General features: G+C 38.1%; 1 protein-coding gene across 15 annotated transcripts in view; it reads left to right on the plus strand.

The window, feature by feature from the left end:
* The window catches only part of ARPP21 (cAMP regulated phosphoprotein 21), a 155079-nt gene that overhangs the window by 41503 nt on the left and 86404 nt on the right, over positions 1–27172 (plus strand). For 11 of the 15 annotated variants that reach the window (XM_034991723.1, XM_034991778.1, XM_034991713.1 and 8 more), the window contains exons 2-10: positions 786–959; positions 2753–2919; positions 3938–3979; positions 4755–4844; positions 8819–8963; positions 10396–10474; positions 11125–11184; positions 11911–12051; positions 26259–26367. In XM_034991723.1, coding sequence (XP_034847614.1) covers positions 2791–2919; positions 3938–3979; positions 4755–4844; positions 8819–8963; positions 10396–10474; positions 11125–11184; positions 11911–12051; positions 26259–26367 — 795 coding nt within the window. In that variant the 5' untranslated portion in view covers positions 786–959; positions 2753–2790. Of the gene's footprint in view, positions 1–577; positions 701–785; positions 960–2752; positions 2920–3937; positions 3980–4754; positions 4845–5048; positions 6905–8818; positions 8964–10395; positions 10475–11124; positions 11185–11910; positions 12052–26258; positions 26368–27172 lie in introns of those variants that run through there. The other 4 variants (XM_034991746.1, XM_034991756.1, XM_034991760.1 and 1 more) reach the window with 4 other exon arrangements.

Raw genomic sequence — 27172 nt, forward strand, 5'->3', positions numbered from 1 at the left:
AAAAAGAAAGTGCACATTATAGCGTGGATTGTTTTCAACGGGCTCAAAGTTTGCAAATCTGTTGAATCCCTCTGACAGTCTTTCTATGCTGTCAAGCAGAATGCCCAGCTGGTGGTGGCAATCCTGATGGGGAGGGAGGGGAAGGGGGAGACTGTGTTCACTGCCCGACAACAATATTAGGAGTTCATCTTTCCATACTGAAAGCAGGGAGGAAAGAGCTCTCTCAGCCATGCCATTGTGAAAGTTTTCTTTTTTCTTTTTTTTTTTTCACTTTTATAGATAATGCCCATTAAATCGAAATCTTGAAATACACTTCATTAGGATAGCTTTCCTAAAGAAAGGAGTCTCAGAAATAGCAATAAAGTATATTATATTAACTTATAATTAAAACAAAAGCTTTGGTTAAAAATGGAGGCAAGACTTTAGCTCATAGGTGATCTGGATTCTCATTGAGGCAAACACACAGGCTTGTTTTTTTTTTTTTTTTTAATATAAAGTGCGAGATTTCACTAAAAAAGGTTAAAATTGAAGTGAGTAATCTTCGGTGCATAATGCAATTGTTAATTTTAGCTCCCTGCGTGGGTGCCGCTCTGACTTGAACAGCCGGGCTGTAGCCTTCATTAGAGAAGAAGCAGGCAGCCCAAGACAGGTGGGGCTGGATCAAGCTGTGAACGTGATTTGCTGGAAGCTGGTCATTAGTGTTAGAAATCTGGTCTTATTTATTTGGTCCTTCACCCTGCCATGACTATTGCAATTATTATTATTGACTTTTCATCTTTTTTCAGGCTGACGATGTGTCAAACTGTGTAAGGGAATCGCATGGAGATGGGCATTCCGAACTGTTAATGGGGACATGGGACTCCAGTTGTCTCTGATCACTTGTGTGGATTTTCCCGGTGTAGAACGACAGAAGCCGCTAGTAAGTTGCCAAGACCTACAGCAGGAATTCTGCACGAAAGGTAAAGGCCTTGTTGTCCTGCTGTCATCTCATCTGTATTTTGTTATCATATAAATGTGCCTGTTGGCAGAGAAGAGGTCATTCAGTGTAACCAAAACAGACAGGATCTAGAGCAGGGACTCAATTGGCTCACAGTTTATAAAATTAGAGCTCAATTTGTTCATTCCATTTTAAATCTAGTCACAATCTGCTTTTATATGGAAATGCCTTGAAGACAGAGTTAGGGCAACAGACGTCCATCTCCTCCTCCCCCTTCCCAATACCTTGAGAAACAAGCTGTTTGCTGTGGAGAAACAGAACCGTTGTTAACTACACACAGAACCCCGCCAGTGTCACTGAAATATGAGGAATCTATCTGAATACACTGGATGGGATGTCCTCACATCTCCCCAAACTTAAAAGCAGTCCTCACCAATAACTTACAGACTCAAGCCACCATCCTTTAGAAAACTCTTCCTTTTACATTCCCATAATCCTTTGCCAAGTAAGCCTGCATTTTTTAAAGATCTCATTAGATACCATCTGTTCTGTCACGGTAGATCTTAGCAAATTTGCAACAGAAATCGCCATGGTTTAGATTTTTTCTCATGCTTCCCATATCCAGTTGGAAATAAAGTTACTGAATTAGTAAATGGTAATTAAACACTCCCAAAGAAACCTATCCCTGATTTGTCCAATAATCATTACCATTGTAATGACTGGAAAGAGGACAGTCATTGTTTGGGAACTTCTGTGGAAGAACTGACTTTCTAGGTCACATTGTTTTTCTTTTTCTTTTTCTCTTTTTCCTTCCTTCCTTCCTTCCTTCCTTCCTTCCTTCCTTCCTTCCTTCTTTCCTTCCATATTTCTTTCCTTTCTCTCCTTTTTTTTCTCACATCTTAAAAAAAAACTGAGGAGGAAGTAAATGCTAAATTATTCATGAACCTCATTTGACAGCATATCAGAAGGGGAAGTGTCAGGGGTTGTATGGAGGTAGGGAGAAAAAAAAAATAATAACAGGCTTTAACTTTGAAAAGCCATTTCCAGCGTCTGGGTAGTAGTGTACTGTGGGTCTGGAGTAGTGGGGTTCAGTGGCTATAGCGTCATTAAAACTGCCTGCCAGAGACTTGCTTCCACGGGATCTAACACTGGCAACTGCAAGGCGCTCGGGAAAGCACTCTTGCTTTTAATAATGTAGCTGTCAATTTGAAGCCTGAAAATGTTGGCCCTGAAAGGTTTATTGCCAAATTTAGATCTTATATTTACATTGAATTATTAGCTCTTAAATTGATTTTTGCCCCCACTTGCAGAGTACGCGGTATTCTTTATGCCTTAGGAAGGCATGTCGGTGGGTTGAAACTTGCAAATCATTTTTGAATCATCTTAGACATACTGCAGAACACCAATACCCGCTCTGGCCTCAGCAGCTGAGGGTCATCTCTTCAAGAGATGGAGCAATACTCTCTTTTTCTCTTTCCTCTCCTTTGTACTGGGGCATAGGGACTGGTAGATGTGTGGGAGTTCTGTGTCTCCGTTTAAGATTTGTTGATCCATTTCAATGGCAAGGTGTATTCGCGAGTGCGTGTGTATGGGTGAGGAGGGGGTGTGGATAGGGCGACTGAATCTGCCTCATGCGTTTGCCTTGGGTACTAGATTTGATCTTGCTTTCCTTACTCGCCTTTCCTGTAAAATTGGCAGAGATGCCAGAGTTGCTTGTGTGAATTTGAATACAAAGGGAGAAATGAAATACCGCAAGAATGATAGGAAGTGCTTCACCGTGCACTGACTTTAGGTTCTGACTTCTTAACCTCGCAGGGCATCACACCTTGTTATTTTAACTTGCGTCTGGGAGAATGTCTGAGCCAGGAGACCTGAATCAGGCAGCAGTGGAGGAGGGCGGGACTGAACAGGAGTCTGCCACCCCGGAGAACGGCATTGTGAAATCTGAGAGTCTGGATGAAGAGGAGAAACTGGAACTGCAGGTGAGCTTGGAAACCCTTTCTGTCTGCCCAACTCGCACCACTGTGCTCAGTTCCTCTCTTTCATAAGCAGAATACTTTGAAGGTTTGTTTTCTTTTTTTTTTTCATTTGAGAGTTTGACTAGTAAATGAATAGGAAATCCATAAAGCTACTCCTCTCCTTTCCTAATTATTTATCACTTTTTTTCTGACCAAAAGGTGCTCTAAAATGCCTTTTGAAATGAAAAAAATAACCAGAGATCGTGTTTAATGACTGAATTTGTGCACAGCATCTCCAGAGTGATTTCCAGGCCATCTCAAGGAGCTTGTGAAGGATTTCTTCCTGAGGCCGCTTTAGGCTAGCTGAGTTTTAAAAATGGATTTGCTATTCCAGGGAAAGCTGAAGTCCCAGTTTATGATAGACAAAGAAAAATCAAAGACCTGAGCTCTGTGGACCTCTGAGGGCAGGCAAAGTTTCAATTCATATTAACAAACAAACTTAAGCCCTAGAATTCACAGCCAGAGAGAAAGGAAGCGAGACAGAGATAGAGAAAACCCTAGAAAAGGGCGGGTGGGGGGGTATTGGGGGTGATTGACTGTACTGAAAAGGTGATATGATTAAATACACCATGATTTATGAGAGCAAGAGTATTGGTAGAGGGAAAACAAACTGTACTTGCAAATAGCCTGTATTGATTTTTCTTTGACCCAAACTACAAAAGTGTTAGCTCTTTTTATATACCAGTGAACAAAGGCAGATAACCACATAATGGCCAAAAGCCTTCAAGGTCAGCTTCCCTGATGCCCCTCCCCCCATAGCTGATGTAAGGAGAAGGAGCTAAAAGTTAAGAGGTCAAAAGTTTGGGGGAGAGAGGGAAGGGGAACCCTCCCCCAGTGGTTATAATATCTTATTGTTACTATTGATTTCTGGACTCTAGTGACAACACCTCTCTCTCTCTCTCTCTCTCTCTCTCTCCCCCCCCCCCCCTCCTGTGTTGGTTTACTGTCTGTTTGTTTGTTTTACTTTGTTTCTAACATACAGAGGCGGCTGGCAGCTCAGAATCAGGAAAGAAGAAAATCCAAGGTAGGGTTCTGGAGATTACCCACTGACCTGATATCATGGATGTTAGTTGCATATTTCACATTGGGGTTAAACATGTTTGCCACGATTTCAAATGGTCATGTGTGGATCTTGGCTCTACTGGCCCTGTCCCCTTTTAATGGGGTCTTGTTGATACTTCTTGTCTCTCTTTCTAGCTCTGTATGTTTTTCAATTAGAGCATTTAGGGTTCCCATAGCCGCAAATGTATGTACCTGATCTTGTTTTCACAGTTGCAGATTTGACAGCGCTTTACAAAATGAGTAGCTGCTTGTTTTGCTTTCATTTTAAATAAAATCTGGGGTAGATGTTTTAGTCTCGCTAGTTGATTTCTCCCTTGAAGTGAGCAGGTGCTGGTGTTTAGGTTCCTTTCCTCATCTTCTTAAACATCTTTTCAATCCCATCTCTCCCTAACTCAGTTTTAGTAGAAATTAATTTCCGTCATCTTTTTCTCCTTACATTTTCACAAAGTGGCAGCAATTCATTTTTTGTACGTTTCCAGTGTGGATGGGCACAGTTTTCTAAAAGTGCCCCTTAAATCCATGTATTCACATTCTCCTCCCCTGCATCCCCACCAACACAGGGCTCTGAATCTTGAAGCCAGTGTAGACAGACAGCACTGAGCAGCCAATTTGAAGCTCGGTTTTAGAAATCTGGTTTGGGAATGTCCTGGGAAGGTAGAGAGGAGTTGACAGCCGGAGAATGTTTTCTGTTTGTTGTCTTTATTTTCCTTGCCTTGCCTTTTTTTTCCCCTCCCCAGTCAGGAGCAGGAAAAGGTAAACTGACTCGCAGTCTTGCTGTCTGTGAAGAATCCTCAGCCAGGCCAGGAGGTGAAAGTCTTCAGGATCAGGTATACCCCCTGTCATTTTCATTAACTGCATGGATGGGATCTGTCTTTGTGTGCATGAGTAGAAATCTGGTATTACACAGTGTTTTGGGGGAGAAAAAAAAATAAGCAAAGAAAGACATAGTTTCTGGTTTCATCCCCTGCTTATGAGACATTCTAAACTAGCTTAACAGTTTGTCACAGAGTATTACGTTTGTTTTTTTCCAGACTCTCTGAAAACTGCAAATGGAAAGGAATTCAAAAGAATTTAGATAAAAAACTTAAAAAGTAAGCACGGTAGTGCTGCATTTCCTCACAGGCTCTCTCTTGATAAGACTGAACCAAATATAGTACTAAGTATCCTGTCTCCTTCCTTATTGGAGATTCTTACCTCTCACTTCCCCAAAATACACTTGCCTATAAGAAACACAACTCTTGACTCTTAACGAAACTTTGGAAATAGTGAATAAGGTGCATTGAGCTTTGCAGACATATTTTTATGGCCTTTGGTAGAGATGCTGAATACTGAAAAAAATTGTCCAGAAATGAATCTGAGGTGATGGTGAATTTCATATTATTAAATTTATATGAATTTAATATTATTATATATCACTGTGGATCTTTCCACTTATTTTTGCTCCTTACAGGAAGACTATTAGGGTCTGAAAATTCGAATTCTGACAAAACCCTCCCGTGACCAAATGGGGACTTCATATTGTATTTATTTTTGTTTGCCTTTTAGGCATCATATTAGCTTTTATAAAAATAGTTTAGCAGCTGAAATTTTCCTTATTTTATCAGAGGCTGAGAGAAGTCGAGACAAAAGTAAAATGATTTATCTGAACCCAGGGGAGAGAAAATTGATTAAGATATCATTATTTTTGTTTGGGCTTGTTTGCTTTCCTCTTTTTACTTTAATTGAAATAATCTAAATTCTCCTCATGGATACAGAAAGCATTAAGAGCACTTTCTTTAAAAGGACCAAAAATAAATACCTTATAGATTTTGTCCTAAGAGTATTTTTTTTTCCCTAGCCTCATTTTCTTATTGTGCCACTCATGTCGTAAGGCATGGACAGGCTATCTTTCTCTAGCCATCACTATGTTTCATACACAAGCTTTATTTTACTTGGGCTCTGAGAAATGTGTGGCTTTTCTTCAGCATTTTATTTGTGCTTCTATTTTTAATGGAGACTGAAAAGGGGGACTAATGCAACTATCACGGCTTGTATTATTAAATGTTGATTGATGGCTTATAATGTACTGCACACGATATATGTTAACTCCGCGGAATGACAGACTCTGGGAGAAGTCATGCCCCAGTTGTCCCCCACTCCTAATACCAGGCAGAGGAGGACAGCCTTTATAGACCTAATCTGCTTTTCATCCCATTTGACAAGGTACCAGGAGGAAATTTTTTAAGAGATCATCTGTATCATAGTGCCCGTCCTGGACCTAAGTCTAGTTTCTCCATACAATTGTGCAGAGAAATAAGATGCAATCGGTGCTTTGTTCCTGCTGGTTTCAAGCTCAGTGACCAAGACTAGCCGTGTAGGAGAGAATTAGAACTTGTGCACCTCTCTTTGGGCTGGCTGAGGGGTGGTGGGAGCAGGCGTCCGATAGAAAATACCCAGACACACATATTAGCAAGTGGGCATGTGACTTGTTAGAGAATAAAGAAGCAGACCTTTGAGCTTATATGCAATGCCTTCATTAGGTACCACCGGCACTTACAAAATGTGGGAACTGAATCCCAGAGAACCCTGGCAGAAGTATACAGTATATGGATTGTATTGCTTCCCTAATATTTGTATATTCACAGTATTTGAAAACTGCCTTCATTTTCCTGTGTGGGAAAAACTCTTGCTACCTGTATTACTTGATCTCAGACCCATAGCTGATGGTTCAGTCTGTCCTTCAGTTAAAGGAGTTTTGCTTTTCTAATGTTATACTATTTACCTATCAGTGTATTACTGTGACTTGAATCATTCTTTTATTGTTGTTGGATATAAACTTATCCTGTACCAATGTATTTATTAACACTTGTATTTTATTATTGAGCATATCAATAAAAATATTAAAAAATAACAGATTGTTTTTTACCAACTCTATAGCACTTTTGTGTGTTCTTTCAACACCATAATGTATATTTATGTATAGAAAAGATAGGTATTTTTCTGAGAATACTATCTGTCCACACATGGCGTGAGTTTGTACTTTTTTTTTTTTTCTGGTGGAAGATGTCTTTTAGCCTCTGCTCGTATTTATGCTTCCTAGCCTCTTAGATTGTAGATTCAAATTGACAGAGGCTGGGTGATGCAAGAGGTTTTGAAGAAGCAATGAGACCACTCCGATGGCCTGGTGCCCTCAGTTTCCCCTCCTGATCAACTATTGAATTGATTCTTCCCCACCCCCAACTGTATTCTCTGAACCAGAAATGTTGCAGCTGTCTCCTTAGCAAGCAGAAGCAAATCAAAACCTTACAATCTGCCCGAACCTTTGCAGACTAAAGGCATTTCTGTCCCATATCACATGACAATAGAACCCATAATCAAGTTACACTCAGTTTTACATATTTTGCGCAAGTCTATCCCCAGGATAAACACGTGGATGTCAGGAAATCTGGCTAGGATAAAAATCTATCATGAGAACATGTTTTATTTTATCCTCTCTATCATATGTCTTTTCAGCCCTGGTGCCTTTTTATTCCAGCCAGGAGTTCACAGTGGAACCCCTCCTAAAAAGCAAACTTGATTTCAGGGGTCTTGTTTTATGCTTGTTAGATTAGCCAGGTTTACCAAGAACCCTAGGAATCTTAGGATGACCATAATTTGAGGAGGTTCAGGCATTGCTTTAGTCACATGTATAGGAACATTAGTTTAGTTTTTAGTGAGAAACACTATTAGTCATTGGGATTTTTTTTTTTTTTTACATCATGAATTTTAATGTCACTAGTAGAAAAAAGCTTTCCCATCAAATGATCTCTTACATAAGAGAAAGCAGACTTAATGTTGGTTAATTTGTCATAGTTTTAATCATAGCATAGGTTTTTCATGAAACTTCTTAAAAAATATGATTTGGCTCATTCTTCTTCAAAACAGTGAAGATACTATCAACCACATGGCTGATATGTGAGTTAAAACAATCTGTCTCCAGTGCAAAATAAATAAATATAAAAACGGATCCAGTCCCAATACAGTAAAGGGTCAGTACTGTGCCAAAGCATCAGTTCAAGAGAATTTTACATTTTGGAAAGAATTGACTGATAAAAAATTAAAATAATATTAAATATTTATATTTAATTGATGGGAAATATAGTTCTGCTTTCTAAAAGGCGATGCTGATTCTAACCATACATTATGATGACTTATTAATGGAGTTTATAAACAAGGTGTGATAATCATCCATACCTGGGATTCCTGCATTTAGATAGCTTGGTTTTTCTTAATAGTAGAAATCATTGTTGATGTGGTTCTAAAACAGACTTTTTATTGTAAATTGGCTATTAAGGCCTTTATGTCTGTTCTATCTGTAATTACGATTCGTAATACCTGTCTGTCTATGTTTGTGCAGATTTCTCCTTATAAGGAATTATAGAAAAGAACTCAGAAGGCTTTTTTTTTTTCTTTTTTTGAGACATGGCAGTAGCTGTGACGCAAGCTTACTGATAAGGAAATGTTTCCTAAGTGTTTAAAAATAAACCTGTAGGGAAAATAAGAGGTATGATCTAGGGGAAGTAACTTGCTTAATGTTAATATTCATGAGGCCAAGTGTTAGTACTAGATGTTTCTCATGACCTCCCATTGACTTCTGAAGTTTAATTCACCTTAAAGGGCAATTATTTCTCTGACAGGTTTAATTTTTTTTTTACCATTTCAGAAAAAAAAAAAATCTGCTCCTGGCTTTCATTTTCCTGTACTTAATAACCTCTATGCAAAATGGAAACCAGACAGAGATTCTTAAATCTGGCCCTAAATTATTATATTTTTTCCCCAACAGGAATCAATTCATTTACAGCTTTCCAGTTTTCCCAGCCTGCAAGAGGATGATAAATCTAGGAAAGATGACTCAGAAAGAGAAAAAGAAAAGGATAAAAACAAAGATAAAACCTCTGAAAAACCCAAGATCAGAATGTTATCAAAAGGTGAATGTGAACATGTTTCCTTAACTTACTGAATTTGGACAGATAAATAGTCACAGAGTACATCCTAGATTTACACACGTATTCACCTGCCACCAACGTCTGCATATACTTCTATATGTGTACATGTGTGTGTGTGTAAAAGATGTGAACTCTATTTCCTTTCTGTTCATGGTGTCATTTTTTGTGTATCCAGAAAGGTTAATTTTAGGATCACTTATCTCTTTGGATTTTCTTTTGGGTCTTCTGTTTTCTATGATAAGTTTGTACAAATGACTGAGTATAAATCTGCTCTTAATTCAGGTTTATTAATCCAATTAACTTGGGCTGATGAACAGTAATGATACCCAGTTCTGTATCTCAACTTCCATGTTTATCTTAAAAGACAGACAATAGATTAGCAATTTACAGCAGGTAAGTGATGTCGTCCCCAAAGCACAGACGTATATACATCAATGTCAATGGACTACGTGATTAACATTGTATCTGCCACAAATGGATTTGGTCTCTGCAACCCACATAACCGCCACATCATGTCTGACCTAAAAAATATACACTTCTACTCCAATAGTAAAAAAAAAAAAAAGCTATACCTTCTAAAACCCCAAGCCCATAGTCCAGACTTTTCAAATTGTGGCCATACATACAACTGTACAAAAATAAAACCAAAAAAAGGAAACAAAAGTTAAAATAAAACTAAGTTAAGTTGAAATGAAGAATACTGTGAATAAATAGCTTTGCAGTAGACTTTTTTTTTTTTTTTAATAACCGAGAAAGAACACGGCATCCAATCAGCTGAGGAATGATGACTGCTTATATTATGCCCTGTAACAATGTATCTGCTTATAATGATTATCTCTGCTACTGAATGTCTAAAACGCAAGGTGTGACAGGAGTAAAGAAGTGCAGGTTCCTAAGATGACTTTAGAAATTAAGCTTTAGCCAGCATCAGAAGATTTGAAAGACTTGTAAATGTTTAGTGCCCACCTGTGTTTTGTACTGATGAATATTTAGACGGTCTCATCACAGAACATTCATTTTTGCCTTCTCTGTTTGGAGAGAAAAAAGGTTCCCTGGAATCTGAAACTCTTGAGAGCTCTCTCTGTGGGTTGGTAGTAACTGTCACGTGGAGGCCCTGGCCTCGCTGATTGACGACAAGGCATGAACACGTGAATTTCACCCCACCCACCTCCTGCCCGACTGTGCCCGCATCCCCTCCTGTGACAGCCGGATCTTTCCACACTCAGGATCTACTGGGTTCCTCCATCTCGAATCTGGTTTTCATTCTGGTGTTACGCTGCCAATTTGCTAGTTTCGAAACACGTACCTTCACGCCAATAGCTTCACCTAAAATTTACCCACCAGGAGGGAAAACTTTTTCACCCTCCCTTCCCCATCAGCATTCCTGACAATTTCCTCCTGCTATTTGTTTCAGATTGCAGCCAAGAATACACGGATTCTACTGGCATAGACTTACATGAGTTTCTGATTAACACATTAAAGAATAATTCCAGGTAAATTATTAAATAAACCTGTTATTTTTTAAAAGAGTAAAGTAGAATATTGTGAAGTCATGAGTCCAAGCATTTCTAAGTAGAGTTGTAAAATGCAGGCACCTTTTCTAATGTCCTAAGCTATCTCTTATATTTTCTCTTTTCTGTTTGCATGTTTACTATGTATAGATAGTCTTAATTCCTGGGTAGTTACTCAATGAGTAAATTATTACAAGTTCTGCTTTCCTGGTCACAAAGAGATACTGATTAAGGGGAAAAGATAGAGAATGAAAGTCAATGTTAAATAAACCGATTATGCTCTACTGCAGTTCTATAACTATTTACTTGGGCTTTGCTTTGCTCCAGTTTCCTATTAATTTAAAATATACAATGTATTTGATGTGTCTTATGGGCTTAACACCTTACATGTCTTAATTAACACTAAAACTGCAGAAGTTTCAATATTACAAAATACTTAACAAATGAGATGAGAAATATCTTCAGTAGGATGAAACCACATGCATATGGACAGCATATTCTAGAGAAGAGTTAGGTAAAGATTTATAGTCACATCAACTTAACCAATCTTTTTCAGACATGCAAATGAACATTTTAGGTCTTTGGGAATGGCAAGTGCCTCAAACCTTTTCATTTTAACATTTATTTTGCAGGGACAGGATGATACTCTTGAAAATGGAGCAGGAAATTATTGATTTCATTGGTGACAACAAGTATGTTATATTGCAGTGCTGATTAATTTATATGATGTGCTTAGTTTGGTATTTGGGTTTAATTATTCATTCTGGAAAGGTTTAGGGATAGATAAAACATTATTTAATATGTTTGCCGATTTGTTAAATGGAGACGCTATTAGGATTAGAAGCTATATATTGATGGGAATTGTTGCTTGGACCACGTGTGCTTCTGCTTGTTAAATTCCTGACAAAATGGCTATAAACAGGGGGCCGCTGATTAGCATAGAGTAGCTGTGACAAGAAGCAACCCTTTTCATTTTTATTATAGTTTCTTAATGGGCTCCAGATGGCTGCAGTCGGTTATGCCTGGTCATAACTGTGCTGCTTTCAGTGTAAACCGTGTAATGACACATCTCCAGATAGGCATCTGCAGTCACATACTATGTCATATCATTTGTCCCAAGCCTGGCTCCGTTCATGAGGTATCATGGACCAAAATAGAATACTTTCCAAAAGACATTAAGTTCTCTTTGCTGCGAGAAATGTGCAACTATGAAACAAAGATACTTAGTGTAGCTTAATCAATAAGTCCATAATAAATGGAAAATTGTCTGGAAATGAGGACATGAAGTGTGATGCCAGAGATGAAATAAGCTGTGTGCTTTGGATGAAAAATGAATGGTTTTGTGTGTGTACTTATAGAATGTCCTATAGACCAGAAACACAAATGTTGATCCCACTGCTTCTTGTATTCCTTTCCAGCAATCATTATAAAAAGTTCCCTCAGATGTCATCCTATCAGAGGATGCTTGTCCATCGGGTGGCAGCTTACTTTGGGTTGGATCACAATGTGGATCAAACAGGGAAATCTGTTATCATCAACAAGACCAGCAACACAAGAATGTAAGCCCATCACTGTATTTATTTAGCATTTTCTTTTTCTCTTATGGATTCATTTATAAGAGCATGATATAAAATTCAAAGTACATGACATTTAAAATGTGCAGTGTTATTTATCTCTTGCACTTAGCAGCGGTGTGTGGCATTTATCTGCAGAAGATTATCTGAGGACCGGGAAAGTTTATAAAATCTGGGCAGTAAAGTGGGTTTATTCCCAGAATTTTACATAGCTCCTAAAACATAATTGTCTTTCTTCCATCAATACTCCATGTGATTTAAGAAAAAAGCATGGGACATTTTATGTCAAAGTATAACTCAAATTCAAAAAACAGACATTTTAAAACAGCAATGACATATGCAGGATAATTGTCCTTTTCTTTCCTTTTCCGGTTTGTAGACCTCTGTCTTATTATGGTTTCTAGAGTAACAAGAAGTTCTGCACCCAGAGAGGGAAATCCTGCACCTTAAGTCCCATTTTTTTACTTACTAGCTGTGTGACTTGAAACAAGTCAGTTAAAATCTGTCATCTCGTTTTTTTTTTCCACCTGTAAAAGGAGAATTATCTAAGTTCTAGCTTTAAAAGGAAGGTGTTTTATTTGTTTTTGCTCCTTAAAATAATTGTTTGCTTCTATCTTAATATCTTTTCACGTCCTGTTGAGTCACCAAAAGCATAGGATGAGTAGTCCTTTGCTTTGGAAATTTGGACCTGGCTCTCTTAAAGGCATGTATGTTTTGAGCACAGTGCAAAGCCACTTTTATAGCAAATATATGTTAAACTGAAAAACTGTCCCTGTGCAAAGCATTCTCTTAAAACTTTTGTGCACTGTAATTTCTTTTTTCACAGTGTGCCTTGTCAATTGTGTAAATTGCATGGATTTTAGGGAGCTAGCGAAAGGAGCGTTCATGTCTAGCAGAGTGGCGTGTTTCAAACACTATTTTCTGCTCACCCGAGGCTGGACAAGTAGGGCTAGAGATGAGGCTCTTTCTCTCCTCAAGGCTCAGTCTGTGTTCAGCAGAATGAGAGTGCAGGTCGTAGTGGAGAGAACACAAACTGAGAGATCTCGGATGGAGCTGGGCTATTATCTCAGAGACAACGAGCTCTTCGCTTCTCTGGGCTTCCAATTACTTATTTATCTGCAGGAGAGTTTGAAGTGGATGGTATTTAAGGGCCCTCAAAGCTTCGGAATTATTGGGTCCTATGGTTGCGTTCTACTGTGCTGGCAAAATACATTTTAAAATTTATCAGCTTTCCACTTTATCTGATTGCTGGCACATGCACCTCCTTTTTCAACTGTCACAGGAATGAAAGATCACTGTCCTTTAAACATTTATACGTCCCCTCTCCATCAAGCATTCCTCATTGTTGCTGTTGTTGGTTTTCATTCTCCATTCTGGTTTCTTTTATGACTTTCAGATACTGTAAGTGCAGGGACACACTGGTTGCACAATAGGCCAGCAATGGACAATTTTTTTTCATTTGTTTTTCTCCTCTTTTTCTCTTTAGGTCATAACAGACATAGAAAAACCCATAGATCAAGCCTGTTGTTTGATACAGGCTCAACTAGCAGAGATAGTGCGTTGATTTTTAATTCACATTGATTTTGCCATCACATGGTCATGATATTAGGGTACATGTCTGATGCCTGTTTCTGGGTAGAGTGGTTTTTGAGAAAATTAAGCACCATGTAAAGACTCTCAGTAAACTTTGAGTGACGGTCCTAAACTTGCAACGTCCAGGATGGTAGCTACTAGCTACATACGGCTATTTACATTTCGATTTAAATTAGTTCAAATTAAATAAGATGTAAGCTTCGAAATTCAGTTCCTTGGTCAGGCTAGCCACATTTCAAGTGCTCATATGAGACAGAACATACATGGAATATTGCCATGATTTCAGAAAGTTCTGTTGAGCAGCTCTTGTCTGAACTTGTGTGATTCTTACAAGTTTCCAAATACCACTGGATATAATCTGTCCCTTAAAACTTTCATTTTCTGGCTAATAAGTATCATATTATCATTTTATTAGACTTCACTTCCAGAAGAACACTAGTTTGTTTTGTTTTGGTTTTTTCCTCCCCCAAATAGCCAATTTTGAATAGACGCCTCCGGTTTATGCCTTCCGGAAGAGCAAAAGAGGACACGTGCAGAGAACACTTCCAGTGTAGTTGCTACGATGGAAGGGCCTGGACTGGCTCAGTCTCTACCCCGTGCCTGTCCTTGCACACACCCTCTAGCCCTGCTCTGTGAGTCAGTCTGTGCCTAAACAAAAAAGGCAAATGACTGTAAAGCATGGACTTTTAAGGCATTTCCTGACGAGCTGAGCTTACTAATGTTCAACCCAGAGCTGTCAAGTCGTGCTGTTCTATTCCAGCCACCTTTCCAACCGTCCTCTATTTGAGTGGCTGTTGTCTGGGGAAGGGGGCGAGGGGGTGCTGATATCTTTCAGGACAAGAGAAAGGGATGAATTAAATGTCATTTGTCAAATAGTAATAAGTCACCCCCTCAGAATGAAAATCACTGTTGGCAAAGAATCAGCATTAGCAAAGAAGCATTGTTGTTCTGTAGAAAGTTGTGTGTTTAAAAGTTTAAATGGAACATTCTGTTCAGAACATTTTGTTTAAGTGTTGGGTGTCTTGATTTTCTTTGGTCTTCCAAAAACTTCAAGAGTTGCTCTCTCAAGGCAAATGGCATGTGATGGTCGTGGGGACCACAGTAAAAGATATATTATAATAGATATATTATTGGATGGAAATGTTTCCATTTATATTAAGGAGGGAGGAAGAGATGGAAATTCCTCAGATGACTCCTTGTGGATTTTGTGTTTTGGGAATACCTTTGCAGGGGATACAGTTTGATGCTACTTTAGTGCAAATACATGAAGGTGCATATTTTAAATGGCACCGTAGCTTGGGAGAAATGTTGAAAAGTGCAGATGGAGGACACAGAAATGAACTAAAGGGCTGACAGAGAGAAAGCACGTTTTAATATAATTTTTAATTTTTCTTCTTCAATGACACTGATCCTCTGACGTGGATGCCTTTCAGCAACAAAATGGCTGGAATTTATTTCCCAGAATCCTTGCTTTTCTAAATTATAAGCAGTTCAAGTAATTATACAGTGTGGCTTGAGAATATTAAGTTTTGCCCAGAGAGAGAATAGTTTCACATGAGGTTCAAAACATTTACTCATGACAGTACACTGTGAGGATTATATTTGTGTGTGTATGTACTTTACTTTCTTCTAGTATCTTCTGTAATATCCTGAGATAAAATATATCTGTCTTTCATGATGGAAAAAATTTGTCTGAGGACTGACTTTTCAGTTATTTAAGTGATATAAGATCATTACCTACTTATTATTCATTGCATTGGATACTTTACCTCTTATTTCATGTATATTATTCCATTTAATCCTGAAAACATATTTACAACCTAAGTAATTAGAGCCTTATTTTACAGAAGCAGAAAACGAGGCACACACTCAGGTTCAATTTGGGGCCTACAGAGAAGCAATGATTAGCATGGCTGGGATCCAAGTCAGTTTGTTAAATGCTAAGAACAATTTTCTTAAATAATCTAACTCTCTTAGAGCAAAAACACCCAGAACATCTTAGGCAAAATCCTCAACAAGATTCCCTGGATTGGTGGGGAATTCCACCTCTTTGAAGTCTTTTGCTATCTGATAAGAAACAATGAACAGGCCCAGGGGGAAGGGGAGATATTTTTGAAGATGAACTCAGTGGTATCAGTAAATAACGTATACTTCCCACAATTTGATAGTTCTTCTTACATTCTCTGTGTTTATCACTACTGCAAGATGTGATATTTGGTTGGGGGATGATATTGATTCAATTTCAACCTTGCTTTACTCTACTTCCATCTTTTTCCCCCCTAAAAATGAAAAAAGCTATACTTAATAATATCAGTGTAGGAGGTAAACCTACCTATTGTATTATTATGAAATTACTGCCTCAGGCAACCTAATTGTCTAAATCCATGGTTTCATGCCAGAGCCACAAGAGCTTGGGGTGGGGTTGAAGGATACAGTAGTCCAGAGAGAGTAGGAAATGCCAGCCATGCTCATGTGGGAGACATTCCAAGAAAGTGCCTTCCTCTGAGCAAACCCGGGTACTTCAGAGTGTTGACAAGGAAGTCACCTGACCCTCCAGCACCGCTGGAGCTAGCCGGGGTAAGAACAGGTGAGTATGTGTCACCTGGAGCCTCCCAGCACACCTATTGGTTCACAAATTGGGTCTGAGTAGTTGGGGATGCTCCTCATTAAAATTCACTGCCTTTTGTTGAAATGACAGATGGCGTTTTTGAGCTGAGACTCACCCTGGTATGTTCTATCACCTTTAGTTTATCCCTCTTTCCCCCATATGTTGCCAGAAATATGTTTCACTCTGTAGCACTTTTAAGTTTTTTTCAGTTGGGATTCTTTGTTAACTGTCAGATTAGGTGGTAGCACCGAATGAGCCCCTTGGGAATCTGGGTAGGGGGTGTTAAGGTCTGTGTTATTTGGGTACTGCAAGTGATATTTAAAATGTACTTACTCTCTATACTGTTGCTTTTTTTTTTTTTTTTAGGACTGAGGCTAAAAATATGAACATGATTTTATAAAAAATATTTAAATGCTACAAATATATCTGTCTATTTTTATATGAGAAACTTTGCCCTTCTCTTTGTCTGCCTTTCCGATCTCCACACTGTCTTTTGCTTACTTTTCTAGGTGTTTAGCCCAAAGCAGCCCACTGTTCTTTTATTAGATGATTTTTTTTTTTTTTTTACCTCTATCTGCCTTTCTCCATCTTAGAGAAACGATATATGCTCAGGTTGTATCATTTGGAGGCTTGAAACCATTCCCTTGCATTAATGTTTTCCAAAGGGCCAAGATCAGTCATAGGGAAAGAGAGTCCCATGTGTATCTGAATGTCTTTGCAAATGTCAGAGTAACTGTTTAACTAGTCCCAGATAATTGTCATGTTAGAAGGTTGTCATCTCTTGAATATTTTTTCTTTTGACTTTGGCACCCGCCCACAGTCATTGCCTCAAATCCCCTACTCTCGGTGCAATGCAGAGCATTTCCTTCTGGAAATGACATCTCCACTGGAGAAGAGAGGTCCTTGGCCTCAGAAACCATGAAACGAGAATAGTGACCCAAAGGCAGAGATTTGGGCCTACACCTTAAGAGAACACAATGCCTGGATTCCTGAGAAGTGTGGACCTGGGTAGTGATGACCAGAGTTGGCTTGTTCCTTTGTTGCACAAAGAATATTTAACTGAGCTAGCTATTTGGTAAATCACAAGAACGATAAGCTTCTCTTTCATGAAGCAGTTGAGCCCAGTTGACTTTGTTGGGAATCCCTGAAGTGATGGCTAAATCTTGCACTATGAGGCAGGACTGTGGGACCTTCCACCCGCCCAGCGACAGACACAGAGAGGAGGGTTAGAGCAGCAATGGACGTCTGTTCTGCTCAGTTTCCAGAAGAGGCTAAGGTTTAAAATGGGAATCATCCATTTTTGACTCTTGAGCATTTCACTCCCTGCAGGTGATCCAGGGCATTTAGACCAAAACAAACAAACTAACTAAAACCCCAAGCTTTCCTTCCCACATGTGTTCTATTTCCTTTTCTTTGACTGGGCATGTGAATAGCACCCTCAGTAAACTGAGTAGCATCCCGATACTGCTGCTTGCTTAATGATCCTCTGAAGAAGATTAGACATCAATTTATTTAAGTGCCTCTTGGAAATCTATGAGTGGTTGGTTGGCATCTTGTTATTTCTAAACATGGTAAATTTACTCTGCATTTTTTCATAGGAATAGCCTTGAAAAGCATCTGACTTGAAGCCAAAGATCAGAAACCTAACTAAGAATCACATTGCTCTCAGCAAAGCCATGAAGCTTTATTTACTGAACTGACAACCTAGTCCTTTAATCAATACTCAGGCTCAAGTAAGACTGATTTGTTAATATTGGCCAAACTCTGTATCATTTCTCACAAATGCTGCATTTTCTTATATTATTATTCTCAAATGCCTCAGAGATCGCATTCTGTAGATGAGATAGGTAAGTCTCAAAAATATATCGTGAGGAGAGAAAGTAAGTTTGTTGTGTTCCTTTCCCCACTTGAAATTATTTATGGCCCCTGGAGTGTTGCATGGATGATTTACCCCTTAATTGTGGAAATGAAACATGCATGCTCCTTCTATCACATTAGGATCTTTAATGTAGCTTTCTCTTAAAAGGGCTTTCCCATGGAGTGATAATTCTTTTAAATAAATAAATACTCTATTTAGCTCACAATGTTCAAGGTAGATAAAGCTAAACCATTTTACAGGAGCAAAAAGAGATTTGTGTCTTGATCTTACTTAGTCAACTCACAGAAAATCCAAGACTGAAATCTGCTGTTCCTGCCTCAGCCATGACCCTTCTCCTCAGGTCAGGGAAACAAGCACTAATGTGAATAGAACCAATACTCTGAAATGATGAAAAAGCAAGAAGGAAACCAAATTCCCTTGGTTTCCTTACAAAATTCTAATTTGCATTTCATTATTTTTTAAAGTTGAGCAAGGAACTCAATGAAACAATGGTAATATCAAGGTGGATGTTAAAACTGTGATGCCAACAAAATTCCAGAACACACTGGGTTAAAAACTGTCCCGACATATGTTGAAGTAAGACCAAACCCAGTTCCAGGTTCTTAGATGGTGCCAAGTGAAAAGGTTGTCTCATGTTCAGTGTCATGCTTTGAACAAAAGACTATAGGCTATAAAACATGTCCCTCTTCTGTTTATAGTTAAGGAACCAAGATAATTTTCATCAGTACTGTGTGTCTGTGTGTGCATGCCCACACACCTGAGTGTGTGTGTGTGTAAATATATGATCTGTGTCATACGGGTTGGGACCGTTGGAGAAGGGTTCACTGTCCACACATATACTGCATGCAGTATTATCCCAAATGTGCGATGGTTTTGGAGGAAACGATATTACTAGAACTTGGTGCTTTGCTCGCTGTAGGCAGCAGAATGAGACCCAGTTGCAGAGTTCTCCCTTTCTTGCTTCTAGGTCCACCTTTAGGGTTGGCAGTCACTTCAGTCCTTGTGCCTCGGGGAAAGTTTTCAGGCATACTTGAAGATACAGGTCTGGCTGTATCTAATGAAGAGCTGGTCTTCTTGATGTAGTTCTTGTGTCTTGTTGATCTTAAGATTTCTGAGAGTGGAGAGGCCATGAGCATGTTATCACAATTTTAGGGAAGATAGAATTGGCCATACAGTAGAAAGAGAAGTTGTGTTTTACTGGTCAAAGTTGTCTGGTTTCCATTGAATCGCATGCTTAAATGCTAGATTGTAATGATTGGTACCAATCTTCAAACAATAAACTGGAATCTACCTCGGGAAGTGGATGCGTTCCTAATACATTTTACCCCACAGCTATACTCCTTTCAACCTCCCAGGCTTTCTAGATACCACAGCGTTCCCAGGGGAGCATAGCCCTCGCTTCCCACCCATCTGCCCTTTAAACCAGGAAAATGAAAGAAAAAAAACCCAGCATTTCCTTACACCTACAAAAAATATTTAGTCATTATCAGTTAAAGCACATTGATCACTCTGGACCTTCTCAGCAAGTAAAATACTATATTTGCATATAAGCTTAAATGGAATGTTTTTATACACAGCATTGTAACGTGTAAGCAAAAAGCTTTTCATGCCAAGAAACAATAATCACATTCAGCAGTTTCCAAAGAAAACATTACTTTCAGACAATTGTTACTGCTTCATTTGGAACTCATGAATCAAACCATTATTTGAATATTATAGTGCAGATTGGATTTATCCTAATTAAAATTAACATTAATGTAAATGTCGGTTCAATAGTCGTTGGGGGTACCTTAAGATTTTGACCTCTCAGAAAGACACGAACAATGGTAATGATGGCTTATAACGTCTACTGAGTATTTACTCGTGCCTGGCCTTGGGCTGGACACATAACTTGCATTATCTGGTATCTCCTTGATCCTCCCAAACACTCTCAGATAAGAATTATTATTGCTTTCCGTTTTTACAACAGAATAACCAAACAACATCTCTGTCTTAGGGATGTGAAGTAAATTGCAAAAAGCACACATTTAGTAAGGTGCAGAGCTGAAAAGACACCACAATGCATGTTTTGAAAAGACAAACTTTTGTTGGGCCCACTTATCAGTATTTATATGTGAATTGTTTAAAACTTACTTTAATTATTATAACTACTGCTATGTTAAATTTAGTATGCTAGTTCACATCCATTTTATATAAAGCTATTGGATTATTCAAATGCATTTTGCTTTGGGGGTAATGGGGCTTTGGTCATTGCGTATGTTAATGCTACTGCCTTTTACTGTTCATGTAATATTGAAATGGAAGGATGGAGAACTTAAAGAAAGAAAAGTTCAGTGATAATCTAGCCCCTTTTAAAAAAGCTTTTTTTCATTTGTGGAAATTCTCAATTTATAGGTAAACTTGCAGAAACATGCTTGTTTTGTTAGGCTAAGTGTATCCATCTGATGTGTGTGACTCCTTGGTATTGTTAGCAATACCATGCTCAGTACTGTTCAGAAATAGCCAAATTCACAAACACAGAATATAAACTTCTAGGTCTTAATGCATAGGATTTCTTTCTCTTTTTCAAATTTCATAATTTCTCCTTTTTTTCCCCCCTCATCCATCTTATCTTTTTTCTGTATCATTATTATTTGAATTCTCCCTTTAAAGAGGAAGAAAAAGATCTTGAGATTAAACACTATCACTTAGTTATTATAATCACAGTATCATTAGTAAATGCAAGTCTCTATGCATCTTGATCAACAAGGATACAGCAATAAAAAGGGTGATTTTTCTGACAAAATGAAACAACTAAATATCCACTTTAGATCATAAAATAATATAGGACATGAAAGAAAATATTCCAAAGATAAGAATATTTTAATTGTCCACAATTCAATGATTATATACAAGCCACTTGTAGGTCGTTGAATTGGTTTCAGATATTTCTAAACCTATAGCGTTTATTATTTGTTGTTGTAAAATGCTATTTATTATAGTAATCACAAATATATAAAAAGTTAGAAGTAAAAGTTGTCCATTACTCTACCATCCAGAGACAACTACTGTCATTATTCTTATTAGATATTATACTTTCAACATAAATGTGATTATAGTATATCCTCTTAGACATCACTTTTCTATCTTGGTAGCCTTGGATATCATTTTATAGAGCTGCATATTACATACGGAGATATTTTAAGCTACTTAATCAGGCCACCTGGATTTCCACTGTTTCCCTGTCTTGAACAATGACACTGTGTATCCATGTGTTACTATTTTATTTGGCTTCATTCTTGGAAATGGAATCCCTTTGTCAAGGTGGACTGACAATTATAAGGCTCTTTTAATGCAAATAGCCTGCTTTCCAGGGTACTGGCACCAATACGAGGAGATGCCTTATAGACCTTTGTTGTTTTGGGCATTCTGCTTAACGTTGTTGTCGCTCATGAATAGCCTTATGTTAAAGGAGGGTCAAGGTCAAGTCCCATGTTAGCTTGCATGTCTCTGTTTTTATGCACAATCGAGACAAAGAAGAATAAAATGATTTTGTCAAAGGTATAGAAAATTGAGAACGTGAATTTGAAAGATGTGAATAAAGGAAGCTGGGTACTTAGCACTGCATATATGGGGTTTGTAAGATGTGGTCTCATTTAAAAGACAATGAAATGGTATAAAATGACCAAATGGTAGGGGATGTTGCAAAATACTTGAAGAAGAATGTAGGACTTTATTTTTTAAATTAAAGACATCAGCTATAAATATTTTAATTGACTTAAAAGTACTAAGGGAACAGTGCTTCTTAGACTCCCCTAATATGTTCGACTATTAAAATATTTTTGATAGATGTCTTAGACCATCAAAATATTGTATCCTATTGTGCACAGAAACCTTTCTTTGTTAAGATACTTATGCATATTGATGACTGTCTTTCAGTTATTCGGTATGAAATTCAAAGGCATCCGTTTGAGCCTATCCATATTTAGTAGAATTGAATTTTTCATCTGTGTATATGTGGGGAATGGGGGGATTAGGCTTAACTATTTGGAAGAAATCTAATAAATTTGGTCTCAAGAAATTGGTGGTGAAAATATTTCTAGATGAAAAAGATTTTTAAAATAATAATGAGTGTTCATTTATTTTAAGCTTCAAGGAGGAAAAAAAAAACCTAAAATTGTAACAGATTGACTAGAAGACAGAGTTTGAATGTATTACTCAGGGTTTCACTCAGCCACACTGCCTCTCAGTTCCTGAGCCGTGTCTAATGAGGAACAATGAGGACTTAATTCTGATTTTTCAGAGGTTTGTTTGGAGATACCAAGACACTGACTGGAAATGTCAGTACTGTTCACCACACACGAACAATGAGTTTTACAATAAATACCTACTACAGATTGTGCCTTAAGAAGAAGAAACTATCTTTTCATCAAGAAGAAACATTAAATCCCTTTTCTCTGCTTCTTGATGATGATAGAGAGAAAGCTAGAAATAATACCTCATGGACTATTGTCCATCAGGAAAAAGCAATTAGACATGTGTCATGCATGACTAGGAGATATGTATGTAATCAACTCTAGTTATCATTAATTTAATAAATACCATAACATTTTGCAGCTTGGAGGAGTTTGTCTTAGAGTTACATCCTCATATTGATACCCCGAAAGTTATTCATTCCCATTTTAAACAAAGGTCCATAATATATTACTTCTATTCCATTCATTTTTATGGCTAAGAAAAAACATTACTATGATGTTAAACTTGTGGTAAAAAGGATTTTTAAAAGCTCTAATATAATGGTGCATTACCAGTAATTTGTAGTTCAATCACATGCAAAACTTCAGTTGTATACTTTAGTTTGCCTGAGTTTAAACTGCAAATTACCCTTTAACTCTAGAGTAATAGATAATTCCCGAAAAAATCAACCTGGAACAATCTTATTAGGCCCCCGCCCGCCCCGTTTTACACAAACTTCAAGTGGTTATTTTGTAATCACTTAAAATAGTTTTGGAAAATCATGAAGGAACTAATAATTTCGACTATTAGGTTCTAAAGTCTGAAAAAAAATTTAAACAAGATATTTTTGAAAAGCTATTATGGAGAATGCACTTTGCATAATATGTATCAGAACAAGAAATACTTTTGCTCTGAATCACATTTACATTATTGATTAGAACAAGCTCCTTTGACTATTCTTTTCTTATGTGATAGATGTATTTTTCCTAAATAAGTTCTGCTATGAAAACCAAATAAGCCAGCACTATGAGGAAATGCAAATGAAATTTCAAAAATAATGTTTGAACAGCTCTTGTAGCTATAACACTTTAAACTGAGAAGTTCCAAAACTAAAAACAAAAAAAAAAAAACAAAAAAAAACTGAGATTCTCATTTCCACCTCTTTTCCCAAAAGCCCCTCAAATTTTAAAAACTTTTTAAAAGTAACATGATCCTTTTTGGTCAACTTGAACCAAAAGATAAATTTGATTTTTAAAGATCTTCCTCATGTTCTAAATTTGAATTTATGATTCTACGAACCAAACTCTCTCTTGTCATTTTATAATTTAAAAATTTATGACTGCATATCTTATTCAGTGACTCTTTGATCTGTCTCTAAAATACAGTGATTTATAAACAGCTCTATTAAATTTTCATTTGTTCATACATAGGTTAATTTATTTATTCAACCAAATGCTTCCCATATTCCAGGCACCATTCTAGGCACTAAGAATTAAGTCTTTAAAAAACAAGGTCTCTACCAACAGGGAGCTCGCATTCTCACCCTGGTTAGTATGCTGAAATCTCAAAGCAGTTTTCTTCTTAAAGAAGTTAGCCTAAAGCAAATTCACCTTCTGCTCGTGAATCAAAAAGTTCACATTTCCTGGGCGCCTGGGTGGCTCAGTTGGTTAAGCGACTGCCTTCGGCTCAGGTCATGATCCTGGAGTCCCGGGATCGAGTCCCGCATCGGGCTCCCTGCTCGGCGGGGAGTCTGCTTCTCCCTCTGACCCTCTTCCCTCTCATGCTCTCTGTCTCTCATTCTCTCTGTCTCAAATAAATAAATAAAATCTTTAAAAAAAAATAATAAAAAAAAAGTTCACATTTCCAGACCACTTTATATCTAAATGAACAGTTACAGACTATTAGCAACAAATATAAGAAATAGATCTGTAAACTTAGCAGCAAGCAAAGCATTTTATCTACTAGAATTCACCAGACTATGGAGTTTAAGTACATTCAGAGAGACTTACTTAGCATTGACACAATCAGCATTTGTATCTAAGTTGATATCCCAATTTCACTTGCTACATTAAAAAAAAGAAAAAAAAAAGGTAACATCTAAGTATTGGCTGAAAACATTAAGAGGCTTTAAAAAAATTCCTGGAGAATTGTTATCATTTACAGTGGCCTGCCCATACTCACACTAACATTATAAGACTATCCAGTGGAATAAGAAGTGTGCTATAAGCATGCAACACAAGACACGTTTAATTTCTCCACTGGAAATGGCCTTTTCACCGTAAAGTGCAAGTTTACTTTGTTCCCTTAGTGTTCTCATTTTCAAATGCCATATTTGCACTTGCAGATTGTTTGTTGTATCATATTTTACATTTTAATTTTGGTGGAAAACATCTCCATTGATCTTTCGGATGATGTCATGCAGGGGTTTTGTTCTTCCTTGTGAGGCTGGAGGGCCTCTGGCTTGCTGTGTGCTGTGGAAGCAGAGAGACTGAATCACATCTCTGCAAGGATGTGAATAGGCTGTTTGATGCCTGTGGCTTGCTGGGAAAATCTATAAACTTGGGAGTCAAAAGGATCACGGAGGGATGGTTTCTTTATCTGTAAAAGAGGCATGAAATATTTGTTCCTCCTACATCAGAGTTTTAGTGTAAGGATTGAGTATGACAATGATACCATTTTGCAAAAATCATACACAGTTCTGGAAGCCGTAACTGGTATTATTCCAATTTTCTGTTAGTGTCTGCTCACAGATCAGTATAATCTGTGTACACGTATTTGAGTAAAGGATGCATCTTGTCAAGATTTGAACTATACACTTAAACGACTCCTTTGTTTTCAACGTGCTGTTTGCTTATTTGGGAGCTAGAAGGAAATTATGAGATTCCCTTAATTACTGGTCACCTATATTAAACAACAGACACTGAGAAGTGGCTTTCCAATACAGAATGCATAATGAGCCCAGTAGAGATAGAAAACCCACTGGGCTTCAGAAGTAATACATCAGACATGACAGAGACGCTTTAATGAGAGTCATCAATAACAACTTCTAAACCCGGGACAAACATTTTAGCACTTCCTCTGGGAGTGAACCCATGCCCGAGCCATTCATTGAGTTCTGTGGCATGCAGTGACGAGTGTGGGAAATTAACAAGAACGTGGAGCCCTTTCCAGTAATAATACAAAATGATTAAGAGGACCTAAAAAATCAATTGACTAATCAATAGTGTGTAACTGCTTGGAGCATTTCCCCCATGCTAATCAGCCATTAAGTTGTTTAAACTAAATGTGTCCTGTTTCCCCAATTACTGAACTGATTTACAAGACATGGTCAAGGATGTTGGAGTCTACAGGAGCCAGATTCCAGAGCATTTGTCATTGAGAAAGATGGAAAGAATTTATAGATGATCCTCTCTTGCTATGGATTCTAATGGCACTTGAGTGGGACGATATAACAGGAGCTGTCCCCCTAGTCTGCAGACATTGGTGAATTAATATGGCCTGCCCAAGTTCTAAACATGTGCATTCGTTTGACAATGTGGCTGTGAACTTGATTGAATTCAGGAGCGGTGGAGGTCAAAATAATGAAAGAAAACATCTATACGCTATATATGTTCAGGCCTTTAAAATGTTTTAACTTCAGCCATGGTGAGAAGCATTTAGCAAACAAGGCTTCGAATTCCAAACAACAAAAGGTATTCTAACAAAAGCTGGGAAGTGACATATTATTACCTATCTGTATAATGCCGGCAATTCTAGTGTCAAAACCATGCGTAACTTCTTTTTTTTTTTTTTTTTTTTTTTAAGTTGAATGCCACTGTGGGGGAAAAACAGCACTAAGAAAATAACTTTAAACAGGGGGGAAAACTTTTTTATTGATATGTTTTACTTTGCTGGCAGACCAGAGCAAAGGTTTTGTGAACATTTAAAAGATGAAAAAGGTGAAGAATCCCAGAAGCGGTTTATCTTGAAGCGAGATAACTCTAGTATTGATAAAGAAGACAATCAGGTTGGTTCTCAAGTTTGAGAGTGGCTGACATTGTTGTTTTTGAAGGTGGGCTGACTCATGTTCTTGTCGTCCTGTTGTCCCCTTCTCCCTCCCCCAGCTCCCCATCCCCCCCCGCCCTGCCTCCAATACTGACTGTCCTCTTTCCAACCTCCTTGCCCCCTCGCCTCCCCCTCTGGCATTCAGTGGGTAGCCAAGAGAACATGTCCTGATTGCTTCAGCAATGGCTCTGTGTTGGGCTGCATGGGTGGTGCTTGGCGCAGTTCCTGCTGCATGTGTTGGGCGGGTTGGGATGCCACCAGCCGGAGCTGTCGGGGAAAGCTTTGTCATCACATTTCCAGATGTCTGTGTAACTATGGCAGTCCTTCCACTCCTACAGCTTTGTCCTTCAGTTGTGCACAAATTGAGCTGGATTCTCAATATGGACCGATGACCAACTGGTGTAGCTGTAAAGAACAAACCTTGTTATGGTGAGGACAGGTGGATTTTGCAACTCTCCTAAAATAAGTCTTCACGGAAAAGAATCGAGTTCATGTTTTAGTCTCCCCGCTCCTCCTTCCCATGTTCTACTGTCCATGTAAACCGTGTGCTTGTTTTGCATGCACTGTAGCAGAACTTTATCCTTTTTGTGTATTTTGCTTGTGACAAAACATTACATTGTCCTAGAGTAGCCTTATTTATGGTTCCTTGGCAAGGGTAGAGAGACTTTGCTAAACCTCTTCTCCAGATTGGGGGTGGGGGGGTGGCATCCTGGGTGATTAGGAAGAAAACTAAGTGAATGGCAAAAGAAAACAAATGTTAAACAATA

This window comes from Mirounga leonina, unplaced genomic scaffold (genome assembly GCF_011800145.1).
Source record: "Mirounga leonina isolate KUSES-001 unplaced genomic scaffold, KU_Mleo_1.0 Mir_115, whole genome shotgun sequence".
NCBI classification, from domain to species: Eukaryota; Metazoa; Chordata; class Mammalia; order Carnivora; family Phocidae; genus Mirounga; species Mirounga leonina.